This window comes from Colossoma macropomum, unplaced genomic scaffold, assembly GCF_904425465.1.
Source record: "Colossoma macropomum unplaced genomic scaffold, Colossoma_macropomum, whole genome shotgun sequence".
NCBI classification, from domain to species: Eukaryota; Metazoa; Chordata; class Actinopteri; order Characiformes; family Serrasalmidae; genus Colossoma; species Colossoma macropomum.
The window spans coordinates 16,957,731-16,979,359 of record NW_023494809.1 but is presented as its reverse complement, the minus strand read 5'-3'; the positions used below and the strand labels follow the sequence as shown (position 1 = coordinate 16,979,359).

Here is a 21,629-nt window from a genome sequence, read left to right as displayed (position 1 = left end):
CCCACCCCTAATTCTTCAGTGATATGAAGCTGAAGTCAGATATTCGCCAGCTTCTCACTCGAATTCTCCAGTTTCACGTTAAATAGTGCAGCAGTTCTGACGACTGAAGCGCCAGAACTGCTGCAACATTTAAGGTGGAACGGGAAATTTAGCTAGCTAGCTACAGAGACACCAGCATACTACTAGTAATTGTAATGCTTGTTATGAAGAAAAGGACCATAATGCATTGAAACGACATTGAACTAAGATAATACAATGGTTACTGTAATTTTTAACGGAGAAAATTTGTGGGCTTCTTTGGTAGCCATCTTGTCGGTTTTCCTGTTTTCCTCATACCACTCAGTTTGGAGTGTGTCTTCCTAACGGGGAACAGTCCTACACCTCGCTGGTCATGAACTCGGTTTATTGATGCCTAAATAAATTTTTCACTAAAATACATTATTCTTTCTTTAACGTGATAATTTGGCTAAAAATCCAAAACAGTTCCCCCCTTAGCCGAAATGTAGTTGATGATCTGAGACATGTAGGTCAGCGTAATGGTGTTTTAAGTTCGGAGGAAATTAAGGTGAAAATTGTTTTGTTTGTTTCCAGTCTTTTCTTCTACTTTGCTTTTTTTATTTTATTAGATATAGGTTGTAAAGCTTTTTGTCACTAAATTGTACAGTACTGCCTTCTCTACCCATTTAATATTAAACAATTCTTCTATCAACTAATGTAGTTCATTTACAGTAGTTAGTCTATCATTGTACACCGATCACATAACATTAAAAAGGTCTATTTTATTTTTTTTTTAACATTATAACCATCTACAGTTACAGACTGAAGTCCATCTGTTTCTCTGCATACTTTGTTAGTTCACTTTTACCCTGTTCTTCAATGATCAGGACCCCCACCGGACCAACACGGAGCAGGTAAAGCCAATGCATTACATTGATTCTACCCTGAGTAAGGGGGATTTATTCTCCTTCACATTGTGGCCAAGAACACTCCATGATAAAGTCACAGTAATGCACAGCCTCTCCTGGTTTAATACATCTTCACTATATCGATAGCTTAAGTACGCTATGACTATGCCAATCTGTTAGTGCTTCTATGGAGCTTTCAGTATTTTGTTAGCACCTAAAAAGACATTCGAAGCTTGTAACAGACATTTAAGTGTCATGTTGCAGTTTTAGAATGAATCCTTCAGTAAAGCCAAACTGAATATTATCGGAGTAGTGTTAGCCTGTTAGCTACTGAGCTGTGCAGCCTAGGCCTAGTCAAATGAAACCTTTTACTTCATATACACATTTACTTAGTATACATACAATTTGTAACATCAAACATTTAATTTTACTTCCAATATATGCAACTTTTAACTACAAACTTATACAAGATCCTGCTGGTGTGGGTTTCCTCTCTTTCAGTGATGCACACAAAAGCGGTTTGAGTGCTAAGGAGCTTGTGGAGAATCTTCAGTCTGCCAAACACAGTGAAAACCCTATCATTTAAATGTGAACTAATTACTGAGCTGATTCATCAAGAATGTACATTTTGTTTCATTTTTTAATCAAATAATCTAGACAGCCCTAATGTACAGTACTATTCAGTAACAACAATAAAGCAGTATTAAGACTTTGCAAATAAATGATGTCAAATTATACTGTGAGATATGAGGGAGATACAATGTCTACAAGTAGACACAGATCAACTTCTTTTATCTTGATAGTTTAATAAAAAAACGTATTGATCCCATTACGTTAACCTGATAAATTCACAACTGCACACAGTTGACCTCATACATTCTTCAAAACACAACAACATTAATACGAAAACGAAACATGTTAGATCACATATTTGGCATACATCATTACCATACACACAGACAAAAAAAATTAAGTTATTTAAAAGTAAGCAGAGTTCATTTATGTGGGTACTGTGGCCCAAATGCATAAAAATCATTACTGTCACCTGAAAAGCCAGAAGCTAAAGAGTGTAGGAGTCAAACTCCCTGCATTTACACACAACTTCATTAGGCCAAGAGCCACACTGACTCCGATGATTATACTTGTCACTTACAAACAGACAAAAGTAAGGCAATTACAAGACATAAAAGTGCTGAGGGATAGTTTTTTGAAATTGTCATCACATACAAACTGAGGTTATGTATGAAGGTGAGGTTAAACCTCTATACATAATGCTCTCCCTTTGGGCCTTTAGACAAGAGAGAAAACATTATCACTACGTGTCTACAACATTGTCTCTGAGGAATCTGTTTTTTTTTTTGTTTTTTTTTGAAATGGCACTGATCAATCCACAAGCCTATGTACAGTTAATTCAAGCCACTACGACTGGAAGCTGTAGGCTGCTGAATCCATGGCATCAGTCTTCAGGATTACACAGAAGAAATAAAAAAATTCCCAACAAAGTCAGAAAAAAATGCATTATAGGACTAGATTACTGCATGTGCACGTGTGTTACATAATTATGTGCTAGCATGATGCTGGTTATATAAGAGGAAACCACAATAAGGCATGGGTGAGCTAAAAGCACCCTTTACATCACTGGAGGTCACACAATACCACATCTCACCACAGGAGGGCACCAGATCTGTTTGATTGTTCTTACCACATCACAATTTTCCTATTTCAACACCCTTACCAACAACATTACCTCCTGGATTAGAAAACTAAGAAAAAAATCAAGACCGTAACTCAAAGCTGGGGCTGAAAAGAAACCTCTGCATGGATAAATACAGCCCTTGCTGTGTTCAGAAGTGGACAAAATTGAGAGTTGGCGATGAAAAAGACTAGCTGGATCTGCCTTCAGCCTCCAGTTGGCCCTGAATGCTGGTGTCTGCTTGCTGGCTGGCTGGAGAGACAGCGCTGGGTGTGTATGGAGGTGGGTCATCAGTGATGGTGCTGGAATCGTTTCCCTCGGGGATGGCGATGCTCAGAGAGGCATCAGTGTCATCGTTCTGAGCGTATTCACTATATGGAGGAGGCTTCAAGTCATTTGCTGTAAAGAGAAGAAAGAAAGAGAGTTATAGTGGAGATACAATGACATACTTAACCTTTAGTTGTCTAGAGCTATTACTGTTGTATTTCTATGTTATTTACATATAATAACATAATACATGAAGTCTTATGCTAAAGTCTCAACATCACTGATCAAATTTCATGTGTTTTTTTTAATTGAAAATAACATCTTCTACAGGGAACACAGTGAAATATAGCATTTAAATGTATTTTTCTATATTTAAATATATTTCTCTGCAAATTATAGTACACAATTTCAAATTTTTCCTATTTGATTCCAAGTCCATTCCTGCCATGGAGAGGAGAAAAAATAGCCAACACATTTTTTATAAACTTTTGTGGCAGCAGTGCCAAAGTAATGACTTAGTTATCTTAAAATAATTACTTATTTTCAAAAAAATTCTCCTTTAAGTGGCAGCAAAGGTCTTCCACAGATTATATATGCAACTGTACGCAGGACTATACAGATCTGAAAGTTCTAAACTACAATTTTTTGTTTCTTTTACCACATAACACTTCATAAAGGTTAACCCTATATTAAGAGTGGAAAGCAGAGGCACCAGCCCACTCAACTCAGAAACATGTCACAACCGGCACGGCCTGGAAAACACCCTGCAGAGCTCTATGCTGTCCCTGAGCTGGTATAAACAAGCTGACCTGCATCGCGGCACTTGCACTGCTGCTTTTACTGCTCAGTGACTCATCGAAAATATGAGATATTGTCCAACTTCAGGAAACCTGCATGCATTCTGCTAGCCACTGCACACCTACACATACAAGCCTGCTTGTGTTTAACAATGGAACAGGTTTGTTCTAGGTTTGCTTGCTTTGGGGCCCCAATGGTTCCCCAGGGCTGCAATTTGTACCTCATAATGATTCAGTTTGATTACGATTTCTAGGGAAATGACTGAGTGCATGATTAAATCTCAAAATTGAGCCCACTTTGATTTCTTTTTTGTTATTTTAGTGTGATTCAGAATTGCCTTTTATGATTTAACTTATTACTTTAGATTTTTACTTAAATCATTTTATCTAGTGAAAATGTCTTATTAAACTGGGAAACAAGCAAAACTCTCTGCAAATGGAATAAGACTTTTCCTACATAAAATGACAAAGTTAAAAAATCTAAATCTAATCTAAATATGAGAAATATTAATTATTTCTCTAGTTTGAAGATCATTTCGCTTTCCAAGATTGCATGCAGTCCTCCAAACATGTTCTTTAACAGCATGATATTGTCTAGTTTAAAAATCGTGCTTATCAATAACATCAAGCCGAGAGGACAAGACAACTGAACAGTCCCACAACCCCTTCTCTCAGACATACAGATGAAAAAAAAACAAAAAAAAACTCACTATTGGAGTGTGTTCTTAAACGTGAACCCCAGTTTTCCCAACACATTGCAACGATTTCAGAAAATATTTACATGTTTATTCTGGATTAGTTGTTCTGCTGTTTTTTCTTTGGCGGCCAAGCAAGAGGTAGCGAGGCTGAGAGTGACGGAAGAACCATTCCATGTATGAGGCAAAGCTAGAACCAGATACAGCTCAACAGTTTGGTAGAAACTGCTGTGTCTTCTTCAATAGCATAAAACGCTACAATATTTACAAGCTGTTTAATAGTAATGGAGTCCTATCCAGCTCTCTCTCTGTTCTTTTTCTCCTTCTACATATTGCCATCGGGTTACTTACCCTTCAACAACGATATCCGATAACATCGCCCAGGCTTACTACACAGCTCATAAAATACCTACATTTAGAGTCAGTTATTCATTCAACCTAAGGAGAAACTGTAGAACACGACTCAGTTTATATCACAATACCTACATTTACAGAGTTAATTTCAATATTTACTTTATATCTCACACTGATAGGACAGATCTAGGATAGAATTGTTTATTTTTGTTGCTAATCAACTAATCGAATTCAGTGTTGTTGTTTTCACATTTGGAAATAGCCCAATAACTTTATTTTGGCCAAAAAATAACTTTATTGAACATTGTCAGTGATTTTAATAGATCTTAACATTCCAAAATCAATGTGGTAGCGCCGCACCCTTTTGATTTATCTCCTTCGTTTCCTCAACATCATCCCTCGCTCAGTAATTACTCTAGCTCCTTTAGAGATACATGAAGCAACGTGCTTCATGAGGTAAATTAGTAATGTGTTGACTATTGTTATTATGAATCATGCTTTCAGGTACAGCTGAATTACATGCTACAACTAGCTGGTTCTTGATATATTCCCCAACCTTGGTCCTCACTTCTCAGAAGCTATTGGCAAGCTACTCTTGAGCTTAAATAGGTGTGTTAAAAGTATAAAAACACTAAAATATGCCAGTACTATCCAGCCAAGCTTAGGCTGGGCAAAGTCTCAACTTCAAACGAAGTGACTGTACGTCTTTATAGCCTCATTCGTTATCGTTTTCCCCGCAAACGGTCCAAAATGAATTTGGTGCATTAGCATCCTCTAGTGACAACCTCTATTTTATGTAGCTATCAGCAGTTGTTTTATATTGAATATGTTCTTTCCTCTTGTTTCATTTTCATTTTTGTCTTCAATGTTTTTGGGTTTTTTAGTTTGTAGGGGTGTTAGTTTGTTCATTAGCTTTGTTTTTTTAGTTTGTTAATGTCATTTTCCTTATTTTTTCTTCTTCTCTTATGCTAGCCATCAACTAAAAGCAGCCAACAGCAACTCACAAAAAACACACACACACACACACACACACACACACACACACACACACACACACACACACACACAGCCATACACAGACGTGATGTTACCCCTACATGGTACTGCACTGCATTATTGCAGACCAGCATCAAACAGCCCACAGCCCTGTACAGACACATGGCCCAGAGGTTGGGAGTCTACAGCGTACTTTCTCTGAAACAAATTTTTTGTGCTAACAAACATTTACCTATTGATTATGTGAGCTTTCTCCCCAACACTTCAGCAAGCCAGTTCACTTAGATAAATCTATAGCCAGTTGGCTAACTTCCGCCCAAACCGGGGCTTCTTGCGCCCAAGCCGAGGCTTTGTTCTGCGGTGTTGCAGCTAGATGTCACATATGCAAGTCAAGCGTTCCTGAGGAGCAGGGTTGAAAAATTCTGAACTGAGCTACAACAATAATTCAAATGACAAAAAATAAAATATAAGGCAGAACTATTTGTGAGAAGCCAGTGTACTGGACATTTTTGTGTTTTTCTCCAGTGGTTACACAGTCAAATCACAATGCTGACTCCTATCCAAAGATCAAAACTTATCATCTTGTGACGCACTTAAAACTTTAAAATAATCTATCAATGAACCAGCCAGCAAGTGACTACTATCCATGACGTCTACCTTCCTGTTTCCATCTTATGAGAAAACTTTAATGACCTGCAGAAAACACAAATGCCATTGTTGCCAAGTCATTTCCTTGGCATAATGTCAATTCATATGTAGGTTTGGAAACTTACAAGGCCACATGAGTGCAATTATTTCATCAGCTCTGCGGTACATGACAGTGTTACTGATGGAGGCAAAAAGGCAGCAGAGATGGAGGTTAAAATGCAGCAGAGAAGATACATTTTCACATTCTGACATGCATATTTGTTTACTGGAACTATAATACTATTAAACTAAACCCACTTTAGATCACCTTAAGTAGTAACAAGTTATGTTGTTTGTGGCTTTAGCCTAGACTCTCTGCTTTAACCTTTGCCTTTGAGTCTGCAGAGTATATTTTTTGACCTGATACCACTGCACTTCTACTTAAGTTTCTTTTTGAAAGAATACGTTTACTAGAGTCAGCTGAAGTTATCTACTGATAATGCGGAAACCTGGTTTGTAGAAGCATGTACTACAGAACGTGAACCGTTAGCCAGAAGGGAAGGAAATGGTGATCAGGCAGGTTTTTTTAGTTCTTGTGTCGCTCTGAATGCAACATAGTCACAGCCACATCCTGTCGGCTGATTACATCCAGCATTCCGCGCTGTTTAAAAATAAAAACCTTGAGTCTCCCCCTGAAGTTTGAAACCACTAGTCTAGATTTATCACTGTTAATTTGATAGAACATTTCAATGTAATTACATAATAAACTACATTTACATTCCGTAGTGACAGGTTTAAGTCTGCACTTCTCACTTCTGTTATAAATTCATAAAACAAGATGATGTCATAATGGGCAGCCATCCAATCACCTACTTGGTTATTATGGAGTTTATGCAGTTACGATGGTAGTTGTTGTTTACAGGCTCTTTATAATTGGACTAAATCTGTCTTTTAATGATCCACACAGTTGTTCAGTGTTCTAGAAGTAATGATGTTATCCACTTTGTACTCAGGAAAGACATAATTCATCACAAAAACGATAACACTGTCATGACGCCCACACCTAGTTATAAAGAAGCTGGCCATTTTAAACGTTCCAAAGCCACAGTATAAGAGAAAAAGAGCTTTCACCAGCTGTTCTCAGTCCACTCAATGGCTCCAAAACTCCCCACACTGGTGAAAGAGTCTCGCAGGGTGTCATAATGAGAATGTCTGGGGACAATCATGAGAAATTTTGGCTAAATGTGGGAGGGAACAAAGACTTATTGGGGCTGTAAACAAATTGAGTGTGAAACTTCTAAACCAATCCAACATCTCAGGAAGATGGAGGTCAAAGTAGGGGTACTGTGCTCATAAACACTGTCTGACAGACAACAAGCCTGTCCTTAGCTCATAAGTAACATAAGTTAGCTGAAAAGTCACAAATATCACCTGTTGTTAAGAAACAAGATGTTAGGTGATGACAGTGTTATGCTACCTAGGCTTGTAAACAAATGTATGTATATTGTTACGCATAAACATGAATGCAAAAGCGCTCTCAAGGTGCTCTGATAAAATAAACCATGGATGCTCAAATATTTCATAGACTTAATGTATTCTCATAATTACAAAAATATGCATTGTATTTCACTGTTTAATGTACTCTTCACTTCATGTTCACTTTTAAGTCGGCTTTTTACCCACCTAGCACAGCTGACAGTGGTTCGTTTTCACTTTCTCATTCTAGGTTTAGCCTAAACACAGACATCTGAAGCATATAATACATTCAAACAATATATTTTTTACTTTATACAATGCAGTTTTACACTTTTAGACTACTACAAACTCTGCTATAGAGAGTTGTTCTTAAACGTAGACTTAATGCGTCCTAGGCGTAACAAGTTGTCCTGAGACGTGTATACTCATTGCAAGATGATGTCTAGCCCCACAAGACTAGTGAATAAACATCAGTGAATCACTCATGCTACCAACTAAACTTCATACAAGTTTATGAAGACTGTTATTTTTCCAAGTTTGAGACTCATCTGCCCCTTGGACACATCTTCCGCTTACAATCTGGTGCGTGGCACGCTAAAATAGTCTTTGCAACATGTCCCTTCTGAAACCTGATAATTAAGAGACATCAATCTAAATTTGGATGATGTGCTGGTCTCAATCCGAGGCAATTTTTGCCCTCACTGGCTGACATGCAGGGATATTTTATAAACAAATGGGGGCACTTCGCAAAACATAACACTGCAACTGAATATTAAGCTTAAAAATTAAGCATTCAGATTTAATGTCTTTTCTGTTTTACTGAAAATGGTATAGAAATGGTGTTGGTGAAGTCTGCAAAGCGATGATATTCGTTCCCACTGGTTTATTTCATTTAGTAGTTTGTTCCTGATTTATTACATTCACAGGGGCACTTTTTTGCCTCTGTCCTCATGTTTTAAATGGCAAAAACACTGAATATGGGGGCATTTCTACCCTTTGCCTCTGTTTATTTGCCCCACTTAACCACGTGCACAGCTCGATATACAGCCAAAAATACTCTCTCGAATAAAAATAGCAGAGATTTATGTTGATGTCTTTAACCTCTCAATGACCTAAGGCCATGTAAACTGCTACAACTTTCTGCAAACAATCCCCTCCAGCCAGCTGTCCCCAGGCTTAGCAAAGAGTTTAGGGATTGAGCTTTGTTATAAATTTCTTACACCTAAAATTCCTCACAGATTTTCATGTTCAAAAGACTGTAAACCCTGTATATGACAGAACACAACTTCAGAAAATAGTTATGATGTTAAAATGAATTCATTCATTAATTTTTGCATTTACTGTGATGTAGTAAATGAAACAGTTCTTGCCTATATGGATCATTCTATTGAATTGGTTAGTCAGATTTTCAGACTTGAGAATATTTTGGATTTTTAGCTAACTTGGACTTTAAACTAGAATCATTTTGCTCTGAGTGACCCTATACCTTAATTATGTTAATTTATGAATCACTTTGCTTTGAGTGACCCTATACCTTTATGTTAATTTATGAATCACTTTGCTTTGAGTGACCCTATACCTTTAGTATAATAATTTACGAATCATTTTGCTTTGAGTGACCCTATACCTTAATTATGTTAATTTATGAATCATTTTGCTTTGAGTGACCCTATACCTTAATTATGTTAATTTATGAATCATTTTGCTTTGAGTGACTCTATACCTTTATTATAATAATTTACTAATCATTTTGCTCTGAGTGACCCTATACCTTTATTATGTTAATTTATGAATCACTTTGCTTTGAGTGACCCTATACCTTTATGTTAATTTATGAATCACTTTGCTTTGAGTGACCCTATACCTTTATTATAATAATTTACGAATCATTTTGCTTTGAGTGACCCTATACCTTTATTATGTTAATTTATGAATCATTTCACCCTATACCTTTGTTAATTTATGTATCATTTTACTTTGAGTGACCCTATACCTTTGTTAATTTATGAATCATTTTGATTTGAGTGACCCTATACCTTTGTTAATTTATGAATCATTTCACTTTGAGTGGCCCTATACCTTTGTTAATTTATGTATCATTTCACTTTGAGTGACCCTATACCTTTGTTTAATATTTATGAATCATTTTCACTTTGAGTGACCCTATACCTTTATTATGTTAATTTATGAATCATTTCACTTTGAGTGACCCTATACCTTTGTTAATTTATGAATCATTTCACTTTGAGTGACCCTATACCTTTGTTAATTTATGAATCATTTCACTTTGAGTGACCCTATACCTTTGTTAATTTATGAATCATTTCGATTTGAGTGACCCTATAACTTTGTTAATTTATGAATCATTTTGCTTTGAGTGACCCTATACCTTAATTATGTTAATTTATGAATCAGTTTGATTCGAGTGACCCTATAACTTATGTTAATTGGCACTAATGAGAACAAGGGTAAAATAAAGCCAAAATACTGAATAATTTAACATTCTGCTACAACTCAAGGACCTCCAATTGATCGTTTTTATGTGTAACGGTTATGATACTCAAATATTTATGGACATGTAATTACATTTCAAATCGTAATCACAATTGGTCAGAAAAATTTGCGATTCGATTTTTTTGCCATATCGTTCAGCCCTAGTACCTACTATTAAAATAGTGTGTTGTGTAGCTATGGGATGAGGAATTAAAACGTAGACCCCCATACAGACCCTGAGAGGCTGTGACAGCATTCTGAAATCACCAAAAGCAGACATTTATCTCAGAGGTTATTGGAGCTGTTGGTCTTACCTCCAGACACAGCCTCGTATGGAGGAGGCATGTCTAGATGAGAGAGGGATGAAGCTGGTGGAAGAGAGGCGGAAGGTTCACCCACTGATCCGTCATCCTGCACTCCATACCAGCTTGGCCAGATTGATGTCTGTGGAACAGAGCAGAAGTGGGAGTTAAAATCACCCACACACAGTGATGTCAAATATAAAACATACTGAGATGGAAGATCTTAATTGCCACTTTTCATCATGAAAACACGATAAACTGATGGTGAGAGAACAGAAATGTTAACAGATTCTTAACAACACTAGTTGCATTAGTTGCTCCAACTACTAATTCATTGTTTCAATCTCATACACACAACGCACCCCCCAGCTTTGGAATAACCTACCAGTCAGTGTTCGTAACTCAGACGCAGCCTCCATCTTTAAGTCTAGGCTAAAAACGTACCTGTTTAGTCGAGTTTTGGTTAATTAGTTTTCCTGTTAGAAATAGGTGCAGATCTGGGGGTTCACGGACAGAGAGTCTTATGATAATCTGGAAATGTTGGTGCTGTCAACCCACTGCTCTTATGCATTCACTCAAGTTTGTTCACGATGGAGCAGAGGGGTGCTGACTTCTCAGGGAGCCCTCATGTCCTGTTACCTTCTGGCTCTCCCTCTTAGTTATGTTGCCATAGCCAGGCCTACCGCTGCACTCTGCCAACTCTCTGTTCTGTTCGGTCACCCATAACAGAACTAACTATCTGTCCCCCTGTATCTATGTAACTATCTGTCTCTGTAAAGCTGCTTTGTGACAACATCTGTTGGTGCTATATAAATAAATTTGATTTGACTTGACATCCTAAACACATCAGTCACCAGGCACCAGTCTTCAATTTCTAGCACAGTAAGAAATTTATGTTCTCTACTTTTTAATTCATATCATACATCAAGACTTTGCAGTCTGCAAGAAACCATGGGGTTTCAGCTCAGCATGAAGAAAACAAAGGCTATGACAAGAGCAAAGAGCAGTAACAAACATTTATGGTGAAGATGTTTAAATGGTGGACAGTTTTTGCCTGCTTAGCAGTCAAGAAATACGACAAGGATGAATGAGCTTGAAAAGATCTTCACATGTAATGACTCTACAAACAAAGATCAGAATTGTGCTGGTTGTGGTATTTTCTGTGATTATGGACGTCAAACTGGACAATAAAAAGAGTACACTTTACGTCCAGAAAAAAAGGGATCTGGGACCAAGTCAAGTCTCCTTTCTCACTCAAAGGCCAGATAACCAAACTGAAGCTCTTATTTAGACATATTATGCAATGACAAGCCAAACCAATTCACTAGAAAAGACAGTTATGCTTGGAACAGTTGAATTAGATGAGGATGACAATCAGAGAAATCATAAACAAGCCATTAAGAAGCCTGAAGACCCAAACAGATGACAGGACATTCTGGAGAAACACTATCCATATGGTCACCAGGAGCTAGAATCCACTTGATGGCACTTAATAATAATGTAAGCCTGTGGGCCAGACTCAGTCCATGAGCAAGTTTTCTCCAGCCCCAAAACATCCCACATTTTCAATTGTATTAAAATCATGTCCAATCTATAAAAAGCACTGAATAATGTCCTACCACAAGGAGCTACAGAAACACACAACCACATTCTAGCACTACCTAATAAAAAGCGTCATTTTCTCAGCAGACAGCAGAGCATGGGGCTGTGTGAGCTGTGTTAGCAAAAGCAACCGTGTTCTTTACAACAGCGGCTATTTTAATTGCAGATAAAAAGGCCAATTAAGAATTTTGGAATGACGGCATTATAAAGCCATACTTTTCAATTTCTCCACTGTATTTGGTTTGCCAGAATTTGACTCAAGGTGAAATCTATGTGATTCTGTCTGCCCTACATAAGCAAGGAACCCCTGATGAGCTAAATGAATCACTCAATTGATAATTAAGAGAAGTGGCAATGCTGGGTGAGGAAGTAAGAAACAACAATGGCTAATTCAACCCTCCGAAACAAATGTCAGACAATCACATGGCCAAGTAGCTTACAAACTTTCACTTTCAGGATGACTGTGTGCTTGCATGCTTGTGCATTTGCTTTGCATTTGCTTATCACACATAGCCAATTTGCAGAGGGGAGCCATCAGGCCCTTCTAGACCTTCAAAAAAAAAGTAGTTTTTATTTAACAATCATCATGCTTGTTGCATTTAAAATCAGCAAGTACTGTAGTAATAATGCTACTTCATTGTTACATTTTTTGTTGAAACGAAGGGGCTAGATTCTTGAAATATTCCATGAAAAATTGTTCAATCAGGACTTTTTCTCTGTGGTCCCTAGGCAGTTACAGCTAAACTGGAACTTCAGAAGCTGCAGTGAAGGCCTTACACATTAGATTAACTAACAGCAAAAATAGGAAGTAACAGAGGATTTAACCACATTTCTATTGACAATGGGGTTAGAAAACAGTCACTCAAGGCCTTCTGAAGGTTCTAGATACATCACTGGCTGTGAATATAAGCAGTAGTCTAACCAGGTTTCAGCCACTTGGCAGGAATGGAAAACAGCGGCGGCAGCTTGCTTGCATTTACTAAAATAGTATTGAATAATCATTAAATTATCTAGCTTCCTAGCGCTGTAGATCTAAATATACTATTAGCAAGTATTTCTTGTATTAGATTTGAGACTTCGCTCTCCATTCCAATTTAATGCTGCATTCACATGGTGACACCGGGGAAAATGGACGATTATCAGAGGAGAGCTTCAGCAATGATAATTCCTCAGGAAGATGCTGTCTGTTCTTTAGTTTTTTTTTTTTGTATAATACAGGTTGATCCTGGACTTCAACAATTAGAAGTTCGGCATTTGTGACTCCGCAGAAATCTGTTTATTTCACCGCTGCTGCTGACAGCAGAAGTTAGGAAATCTGAACCCTTGACGGAACGTTCCGCTCACCACTGCGGTCATGGGAATGTTGCAGCTGGCAGTGGCATAATTTTCCGTTGCACAGAAAACAATGGAACATCCGGTTTGCCTTCATGTAAACGCAGCATTACAGATGTTTCAGAGACCACAGAATGACATTTGAGTTGTTTCAAGAGGTTTCCCCAACAGATGTGTTTGTTTGGTGTCAAACAAAGATCATATAAGGCGATCTTTATGAGACAAAGATCAAGAGATAAAAAAAAAAAAGAATACTGTGATACACTTCACTGAACCTATACAATGACACACGTACGATTAGCGATTGATCCACCAACATAAAAAATCCTCACAAAAGGTCTGTAAGAATCTTTCACATAGTAGCATAGTTATATCAGTGCAACTTCTTTAACTCTTGCGTGTTGTTTGCTGAACTGAGGATTTCCTGTGATAAGAGATCTCTGATGACCTAAAAATACAGCTTATCCTAAATTTCTTGAGAAAAAGGTAGAACACAGCAGTTCTTCAAATCGGTATCTGACAAGGTACAGCAAAACTAATGTTCTTGACATATTTTCAGTTTCACAATTACGCTTGAGAGAAGTCTACTTCTTTCAACTTCTTCTGTTTTTTAGTATAAAATACTTTTGTGTAGGAAAAAAACTGCAAACATAATTTCTCTTTACTTCAAATTCTAGTCCTCAACAGTATCAAATTATGTAATCGAATCTTTGCCGCACTGAAACAGCAACACTGTAATGGTATCTAAAAGCATCTTTGTACTATTGTAACTGCATTATGTAATAACATTATTGTGTCACTGTAGTAGTATATTATACAGAGATGTTAATGAATAACTTAACTGGCAAAAACCTAAACGTTCCAACAAATGTTTTAGTTAAAAATTAAATTTAATTGTCGACAAACAACAGATATTTAAATAGGCAGGTTTTTATTGCGCTAAGGCCGCTTTTAAATTGTACGCATGAGGGCACAATAGCACAACTTGTTCCGGCCCTACTTTGTGATGCACAACTCCAAGTTTTTGACTTCACTTAATTTTAACCAAGCGCACCGGAGTCATTGCTAAAACGATACAGCAAAGATTAAACCATCCTAAACGAAGTTTACATCTTAAATGAACACAATTCTGAAACTCTTATAAACGTCATGTTGCTTCTGTTCAGTAGAGTAGCATTAAGCTATAGCCTACAAATGTGTTTTGTTAGCTACTGATTAGCTTATGGTGCTTAGCTCAACCACAAAAAAACCTTATAAACTGTGAGCTACCAGCTTTATGTTGTGTGTTGTTTGAATCATGTATATGAACTGGATAGCTGCAGGCAGGCCATATATGTTGGTTAGCTTGAGCTGTCAACAGAAGCAGCTTCAGTGCTTGGCCCCTATTATTGCACTACTCCACGCAGTTTTGCTGTTCTGGCTACTGCTGACTTTTCACAGGCTCTAGAAAATACATTTATATATACAAACATACATATACATACATATATACATAAATCAATAAATAAATAAATAAAAACACACAACAAGGAGCTAGAATAAAGGAACACCATGGAAAACTGAATTTTAATCTTTTTTTTTAAATAAATGAGTTAATAGTAAAGTATGTAAACATTAAAGTTTTAAAATTCGCCATTTACTCCCTAGTCCATACATGGAAATTCTTCCATACATGGAAACTCTTCTACAGACTCTCTGGTTTAACAGGCTTACTAAATGGTGTGTTTTATGTTTTTTATATTATACATAAAAACAGGGGAAAAAAGGTAATGTAAATGTACATAAGTAAAGATATAGTAAAAGAGAAGGATGAGTCTGCCTGTCCAATATAGCCAATATAACTACCTGCGTCAGTCTGGTTTATTTTTTGCGAGGAATGTAATGTCCTGATCTCATTTTAAATTACTTACAACAATCCAACAAGAAAACAGACCTACATCACCGGAAGTGCCACAGTGTATCCCTTCAGCAGAGCCACATGATATTAGGTGTCCACTTGTAAAATGTATTAATTTTTTAATTACTTTAGTGATTTAATTATTTATCACGTTGCCTAATTGATTTTTCAACTGAATACATGCATGGTTTTAATGAAGTAGGCTAGATTCCTTATGAAATACATCTGTTGAAATAAGTTACACAGGCCCGGCATCAGGGGGTCATAACCCACTATAATTTGTACTTGCTTCTATACTGAGGTGGCAAAAGCAATCACAGTTAAACTGAAGCAGAGGCAGTGCACACAAAGTTCAGTTTCACTTTGTTTTTTGCTGCCAGTCATTACAGAAACATGTACAAATGGTAGTATAATAGGCTAAGCTGAAAGACATAGTAGAGTCTGAATGCATCTTTTTATTAATCTGCAGATTTCTTAACCCTTATTTGGTAACTTGCTGTTGATTCTCTCCACAGAGGCCCCTCACAGTCCCTTTGCAGATGCCCCCACTCATGATTTAGCTCTGGAGCTTGGTTAACTAAGCCTATCACAGTGACTGACTGCCAGAAGTTTGTACATCAGGTTGGAAACATGCATCAATCTACATATGTTTTCAAATAAAATCCTGTTTTATAAATCATTACTTAAACATAAATTTCAACTGGTCTTATTCAACTTTGGACACTCTGTCAAAGTTTGTATTTTAAATAATTTAAAAGTGTAGAATATGACCTTTTTTTACCTAAACAAAATAACATATACAGGATATTTTCAAAGCCTGAGAATCATATTTATACATTTTACAACTTCAACACTTATTAATAAGTGATCTCTAAGACCCAGAAAATTTTGCTTAGAAATTGTGCAGAATTTGTTGAGGGGTGGCCAAATTTTTGCGTACAAGTGCATTTATTACTGGACTGACATTAGCAGAAACTGCAGATATAAAAGATTAAAAAGAACAAATCCCATACAAAACATCTAGCCTGAAACATCTTGAAATTGCTTTTAGCGCAACATAAAGCAAAGTAGGACATGTGATAATGACAGCATCTAATTACAGTTTGACATTAGCATCAGAACAGTAAGTAACTTGCTGAGTATTACACTACATTTACAATTTCTTTGCCTTTATGACTAAATTATCTTAATATTTAACATGGTTTATGATACAGTTCTGACTCTATTTCTGTTAAAAATTAGTCTGCTAGTTTATGAGCTAACAAAACTCAATCTGCTAAGCTAATTACACCTCAAAACACGCAGACCATTAGCATGCCAACTAATTAGCCTGCCAAACAAAAAAAATGTGGTTGAGGTTAGTGAGCCTAATCTGTAAAACAAAAATAACAGTCTGACTGTTTGTAGTTTAAATTAATGATGATAATAATAATAATAATAATAATAATAATAAAACACTATGAATCTGTCACATTGTTAGCTATTTCTTTTCTTTCTGTATCTTCCAGTGTTGTTTAAGCTGTCTGAGTATGGCGTTTTATAAGCGAAGTACTTGAATTAAAAATAGCTCATTTCAAAGCTAAAGCAGTTTTTATAGAAAAAAAAAAACCTGAAATTGGTACTGGTATCGGCTGATATTCAAGGTCTCAGTATCGGTATCAATATCTGAAAAGAAAGTGGTATCGTGCCAACTCTAATATTTACGTTCAGTTTGGCTGGGACTTTGACCTGATAAGAAACTTAGAAACTGAATTACTCAGACCAGTGAAAGCAATGCAGCAGTGCAGGGTAATTTCCAGATGGAACAGTAGAATACTTACATTTTGTCTCTCACACATCTGGTGTAGATAGGCTCTTCCACCCACAATAACGATCTGTGCATTGCGGGGATTACTGAGGTAAGCAGCAAGCTGCCTCTGTCTTGAGCGGTACCAGCAGATGTAGAAGAAGATCTTTATCATAATAAATATTATGACAACTCTGAAAAGATGAACATAAAAAAGTTCAAAAATTAACTTTGGGCAATGAACACAATTCATAAGAACCTGCTAACTTATTAACACTCTATTATTACGCTACTATTATATTACATATTTATGAGTAATACATGCTCTCAGAACAGGTTCCCACTTCATACTTTCTTCTTATATGCACATCTTTCACAACACTTAACTGCTCAATAACAAACAAACTGCTGCTGATTAAACTACATGGCTAAAAAAAATGACTTATCTTTTTAATTCTGCGTTGTATTCACATTAAACTACTATTACCAAATATAATACTATTACTATTTAACAAATGATAGAAAATCCACATCTGATTATGAACAAAAAATATGAAAATTATAGGTAGACCTATCTAAAATCAAATTTTGTATACATTTGCCTTGGATAAAAGTACAAAAAATATAGGTGTTCGATGTTCATCCAAGATAGAGCTACATATATATTTTAAATCCAATCAGAACAAGTTCTGTGGAATTTATTCTCATCATAATAAATTTAATTCACATGAATGGGTTGATGTAGCCCAGGATATCTAACAAATAGTTTATTAACAGATCATGGCAAATTCATTCTGGACTAAAAATCTAGCCAAATGAATAAACAGTAGTGGCTTTAATGATTTAAAATTAGCATTTCCAAGACTTACATGTACCAGTACAGCTCCATAGTTATCCTCAGTAAAAATCTGATTTCATAATCAATCTGCAGTCAGTCTGGCTGAAATCAAAACAGCAAGGAAACACATACAATTTTCTGGATTAAAAGTCTGGCAGTTTGTTGAACAGCATCGATAAACAGATTTACCCTTTTTAAGAGTATTCAGAGTTGTTTCATGTAAATATATTCATTCAGAGTGCTTTGATGTGAAGTGGCTGATTGTAAAGAAACTTGCAGACTCTGATTTCTTTACAGTGGTGGTGATAGGAACCAGGGGCCATGATGTTTACAACACAAATATAGCCATTTTATTTACTATCCAAAGCCACCAGTGAACCTACATGGCCTTCTAAGTTTTTGCATGTAATGTTAATTATAGTAAAACAGTCATAAATCTGATACTACGTTTTCTTTAAAGAGACTTCTCTGGCATAAATGGATTAAAATAAACGAATTAAAACAATTTTAAGCCAAACCTTTATCACAAAACTATAATAAAACAATGTCTCAGACACCAGGCAGGGTAAATCTAACAATTTCATGTGATATATTCCTGTGAGGGAGGCATTAAACTTTTCAGGTGTCTGGTTCCTATCACCACCTCTATGAACAATTCTGACTTGGCAGCATTTAACATCAAACCACTCTGAATGATCTGTTCACATCTGAACTATTTAACCATGTCGAATTTTTAAAAATCGGTTAAGTTCTACTTTAACGTCCATCTCTGACTGTTTATAGAATAATAAACTGCCTTACTATTTAGATCTGTCTGCAATAATAACTAGCTCATCTTTTTACTCTGTAATGTCTATCTTCGACGTTTACAAAATAATAAGTTATTTAGTAATAATAATAATGATGATGATGATGATAACAACAGCAACGTGATAAACTAACTAGCTTACCTCTTCACTCCATACTGTCCATCTTCAACAGCTTATAGACTTCCAGTACTCAAAACAATATCTGTTTACCATGTGCAGAGTAAAAACAATGCTCTGAGTTAGAAGACACAGATAAATGCTTTTTAACTGTCTATATACGAGGAACTTTGAACATTTGTTAATCCATATTTGTTTATTTGCTTTATTTACATTTGGCTATGCTTACGCTGCTATCAGGGTTAGCTCAGTTCAAGCAGCTAAACTAGAGCTACAAACGTCTTTGCCTTTATCACTGAATTATTTCAATACTTCTCGGCGTTTATTACACAGTAAGTCTTTACTTTCGTTAATAAAATTAGTGAGCTAGTTTCTGAGCAAACAAAAGTGACTCACCTTCCGCTGATCTGCTAAGCTAATTACAAGCCACAACGCACAGACCGTTAGCATGCCAGCTAACTAGCCTGCCCACCGAAAAATGTGCTTCAGGTTTGTGGGACTAAAACCAGCAAAACAAAAATAATAACAGTCAAATTTCTCGCGGTTTTAACTCCCAACGCTGCAAGGATAAACGTGTCTTCTGCTTTATTCACTTTTCCATTACCTAAATAACATTTATACGCATCTTTCTGTACAGCTAGCGTACTTGCTACTAGCGACGGCCGACTCGTGAACGAACCTTTCTTTTGAATCAGCTCTTTGTGGGGAATCGATCTGAAGGGAATTGACTCACAAGTTCAACTGAATCGAACTTTTCTTGGTGGCGTCCGATTCTAATGATTTTCAAATAAATGACCGTTGACAATTTAACCGCTTAAAATCCTATAATATCACATACTAAAAACAACATCTTTGAATTGTTTTACATTTTCTCTCTGGAGTTAGCATTGCTTAGGTTTTCAGTTACATTCAAGTAAATTAACTATATTTGTGCAACTTCGTACAACAGACATTGTAGTGTAGTTATAATACAAGGAAGACACGTCAAGGGTACAGTAAACAGAGTCACTTATGTCTATAATGTGATGTAAGCCAGTGGATAATGTCAAAAAGACAGTGGCCAATGTTAAAGTCTATTGACTGTGTGGGATACATACACGATGTTAACATGGTGTTTTAGAAGCACAGAATGACATTAAAGCAAAACTACAATTTCCAGAATCTGAAATAGCTTTGTATGTGTAGGCAGGAATAAAGTTGACTTGACTAGTGAATCGATGAATCATTAAAGTGGGCGTTTGATCCATTGAATCAAGTTCGGATTGATTTGTTAAACTGAATCAAACTTCCCATTTCAATCTTCCGTAAAAACAGAGGCTCCCTCCCAGGAGGGCGATGGTACGATGTGGGCGTGGTTTCATAAAATGCATCACTCTCATTGGCTCTTGCACATCCACGGACCGCCCACGAACGGAACTGCGTCATTTATGCTAAAGCACTTACTTACCGTTCTCACTGGTTGCGACTCAAATCGACTCCTTGTTCCCTACGTAGTGAGAGTAACTCGTGATTCAAACATTTCCAGGGTATTAAATGATCTCAAAGACACTAGAATATTCTTACTTAGCTTAAAGTAACCCAATACATCCCACAGTCCAAATGGTACTATTTTTGTGCCCTTAGAGATCTTCTATTTTAAAAGTGACTAAAAATGTACTTTAAAGGAGAATTCTGTCGATTTTCCAAATTTCTGCATAATTGAATCATAAAATGTAAACAAAGTAATTCAGAGTCGTTTGTATCATCACAGAGGTGATGATAGGAACTAGGCGAACACAAGTTATTACATAAAATGACTATTAATACACTGCTTGATGTTTGAGAGATTGTTTTATGATAGTTTTGAGAAGGTTTTGGCCTAGCACATGTATGGCAAAATAGTCCCCAAAGACTATGTTCTTTTCAGATTTACTACTATTTTACCATCATGAACAAAACACTACAAACATTACAAAAACTCTGAAGACAAGTGTAGGTTCACTGGTGGTTTTGGATAGCAAATAAAATGAATACATCAAACAACTCTGAATAACCACTGAACTATGCAGAAATAATCAAAAAATCTGTGGAATTCCCCTCAAGAGAATAAGAGAGCCACCCTCAGATTTAAATATGCATTTACCACTAGTATTTCTTATTCTGTTCAGATGAGTATATGATCGATCACGTGTTTTCTTTATGTAGTAAACTAAACAGACGATCAGCCATTGTCTAGGGAGTCCAAATGTAGTATTGTCTTTTGCAGAGTGTTTTAAAATGCTAAAATCTGTAATATGCTGTCAGGCTTTTATTAGATTTTGATTTCTTTACAGTTGTGGTGATAGGAACCAGGGGTCATGATGCAAATAAAGCCATTTTATTTACTATCCAAATAGACCAGTGAACCTACACGTCTTCTGAGTTTTATATGTAATTATGATGATGATAAGTAGTGATAAATATGAAAAAATAGGTTGTCTTTGGAGAATATTTTGCCTCAGTATGCCCTGCATGTATCTCTCCTCCATGAACAGATAAAAAAAAAATCAGGCCAAAATCTCCTCAAAACTGTCCTAAAAATGTCTCAGGCATCTGGCAGCATCATAACCATTTAATGTAATGACTTTCTATGAGGGGGCTTTTAGAGGTGAACATCTGATTCTT

At 36.3% G+C, this 21,629-nt stretch overlaps 1 protein-coding gene across 3 annotated transcripts; it reads right to left on the bottom strand.

Annotated features, from left to right (window-relative positions):
- Window positions 1-1,527: 1,527 nt before the first annotated feature.
- On the bottom strand, window positions 1,528-19,689 carry si:dkey-118j18.2. Of its 3 annotated transcripts, XM_036558288.1 has the most exons (7): window positions 19,591-19,689; window positions 19,383-19,485; window positions 19,011-19,071; window positions 18,092-18,162; window positions 17,257-17,416; window positions 10,618-10,747; window positions 1,528-2,997 (listed from the first exon to the last, which is right to left on the bottom strand). In XM_036558288.1, exons 4-7 carry the CDS (start codon window positions 18,109-18,111, stop codon window positions 2,789-2,791), a joined length of 519 nt encoding a protein of 172 aa, XP_036414181.1. In that variant the 5' UTR covers window positions 18,112-18,162; window positions 19,011-19,071; window positions 19,383-19,485; window positions 19,591-19,689; the 3' UTR covers window positions 1,528-2,788. The 3 variants fall into 3 exon arrangements, with proteins under 3 accessions (XP_036414181.1, XP_036414180.1, XP_036414179.1); XM_036558287.1 differs by having other exon boundaries at window positions 18,092-18,158; window positions 19,383-19,688; XM_036558286.1 differs by having other exon boundaries at window positions 19,383-19,687.
- Window positions 19,690-21,629: the final 1,940 nt, after the last annotated feature.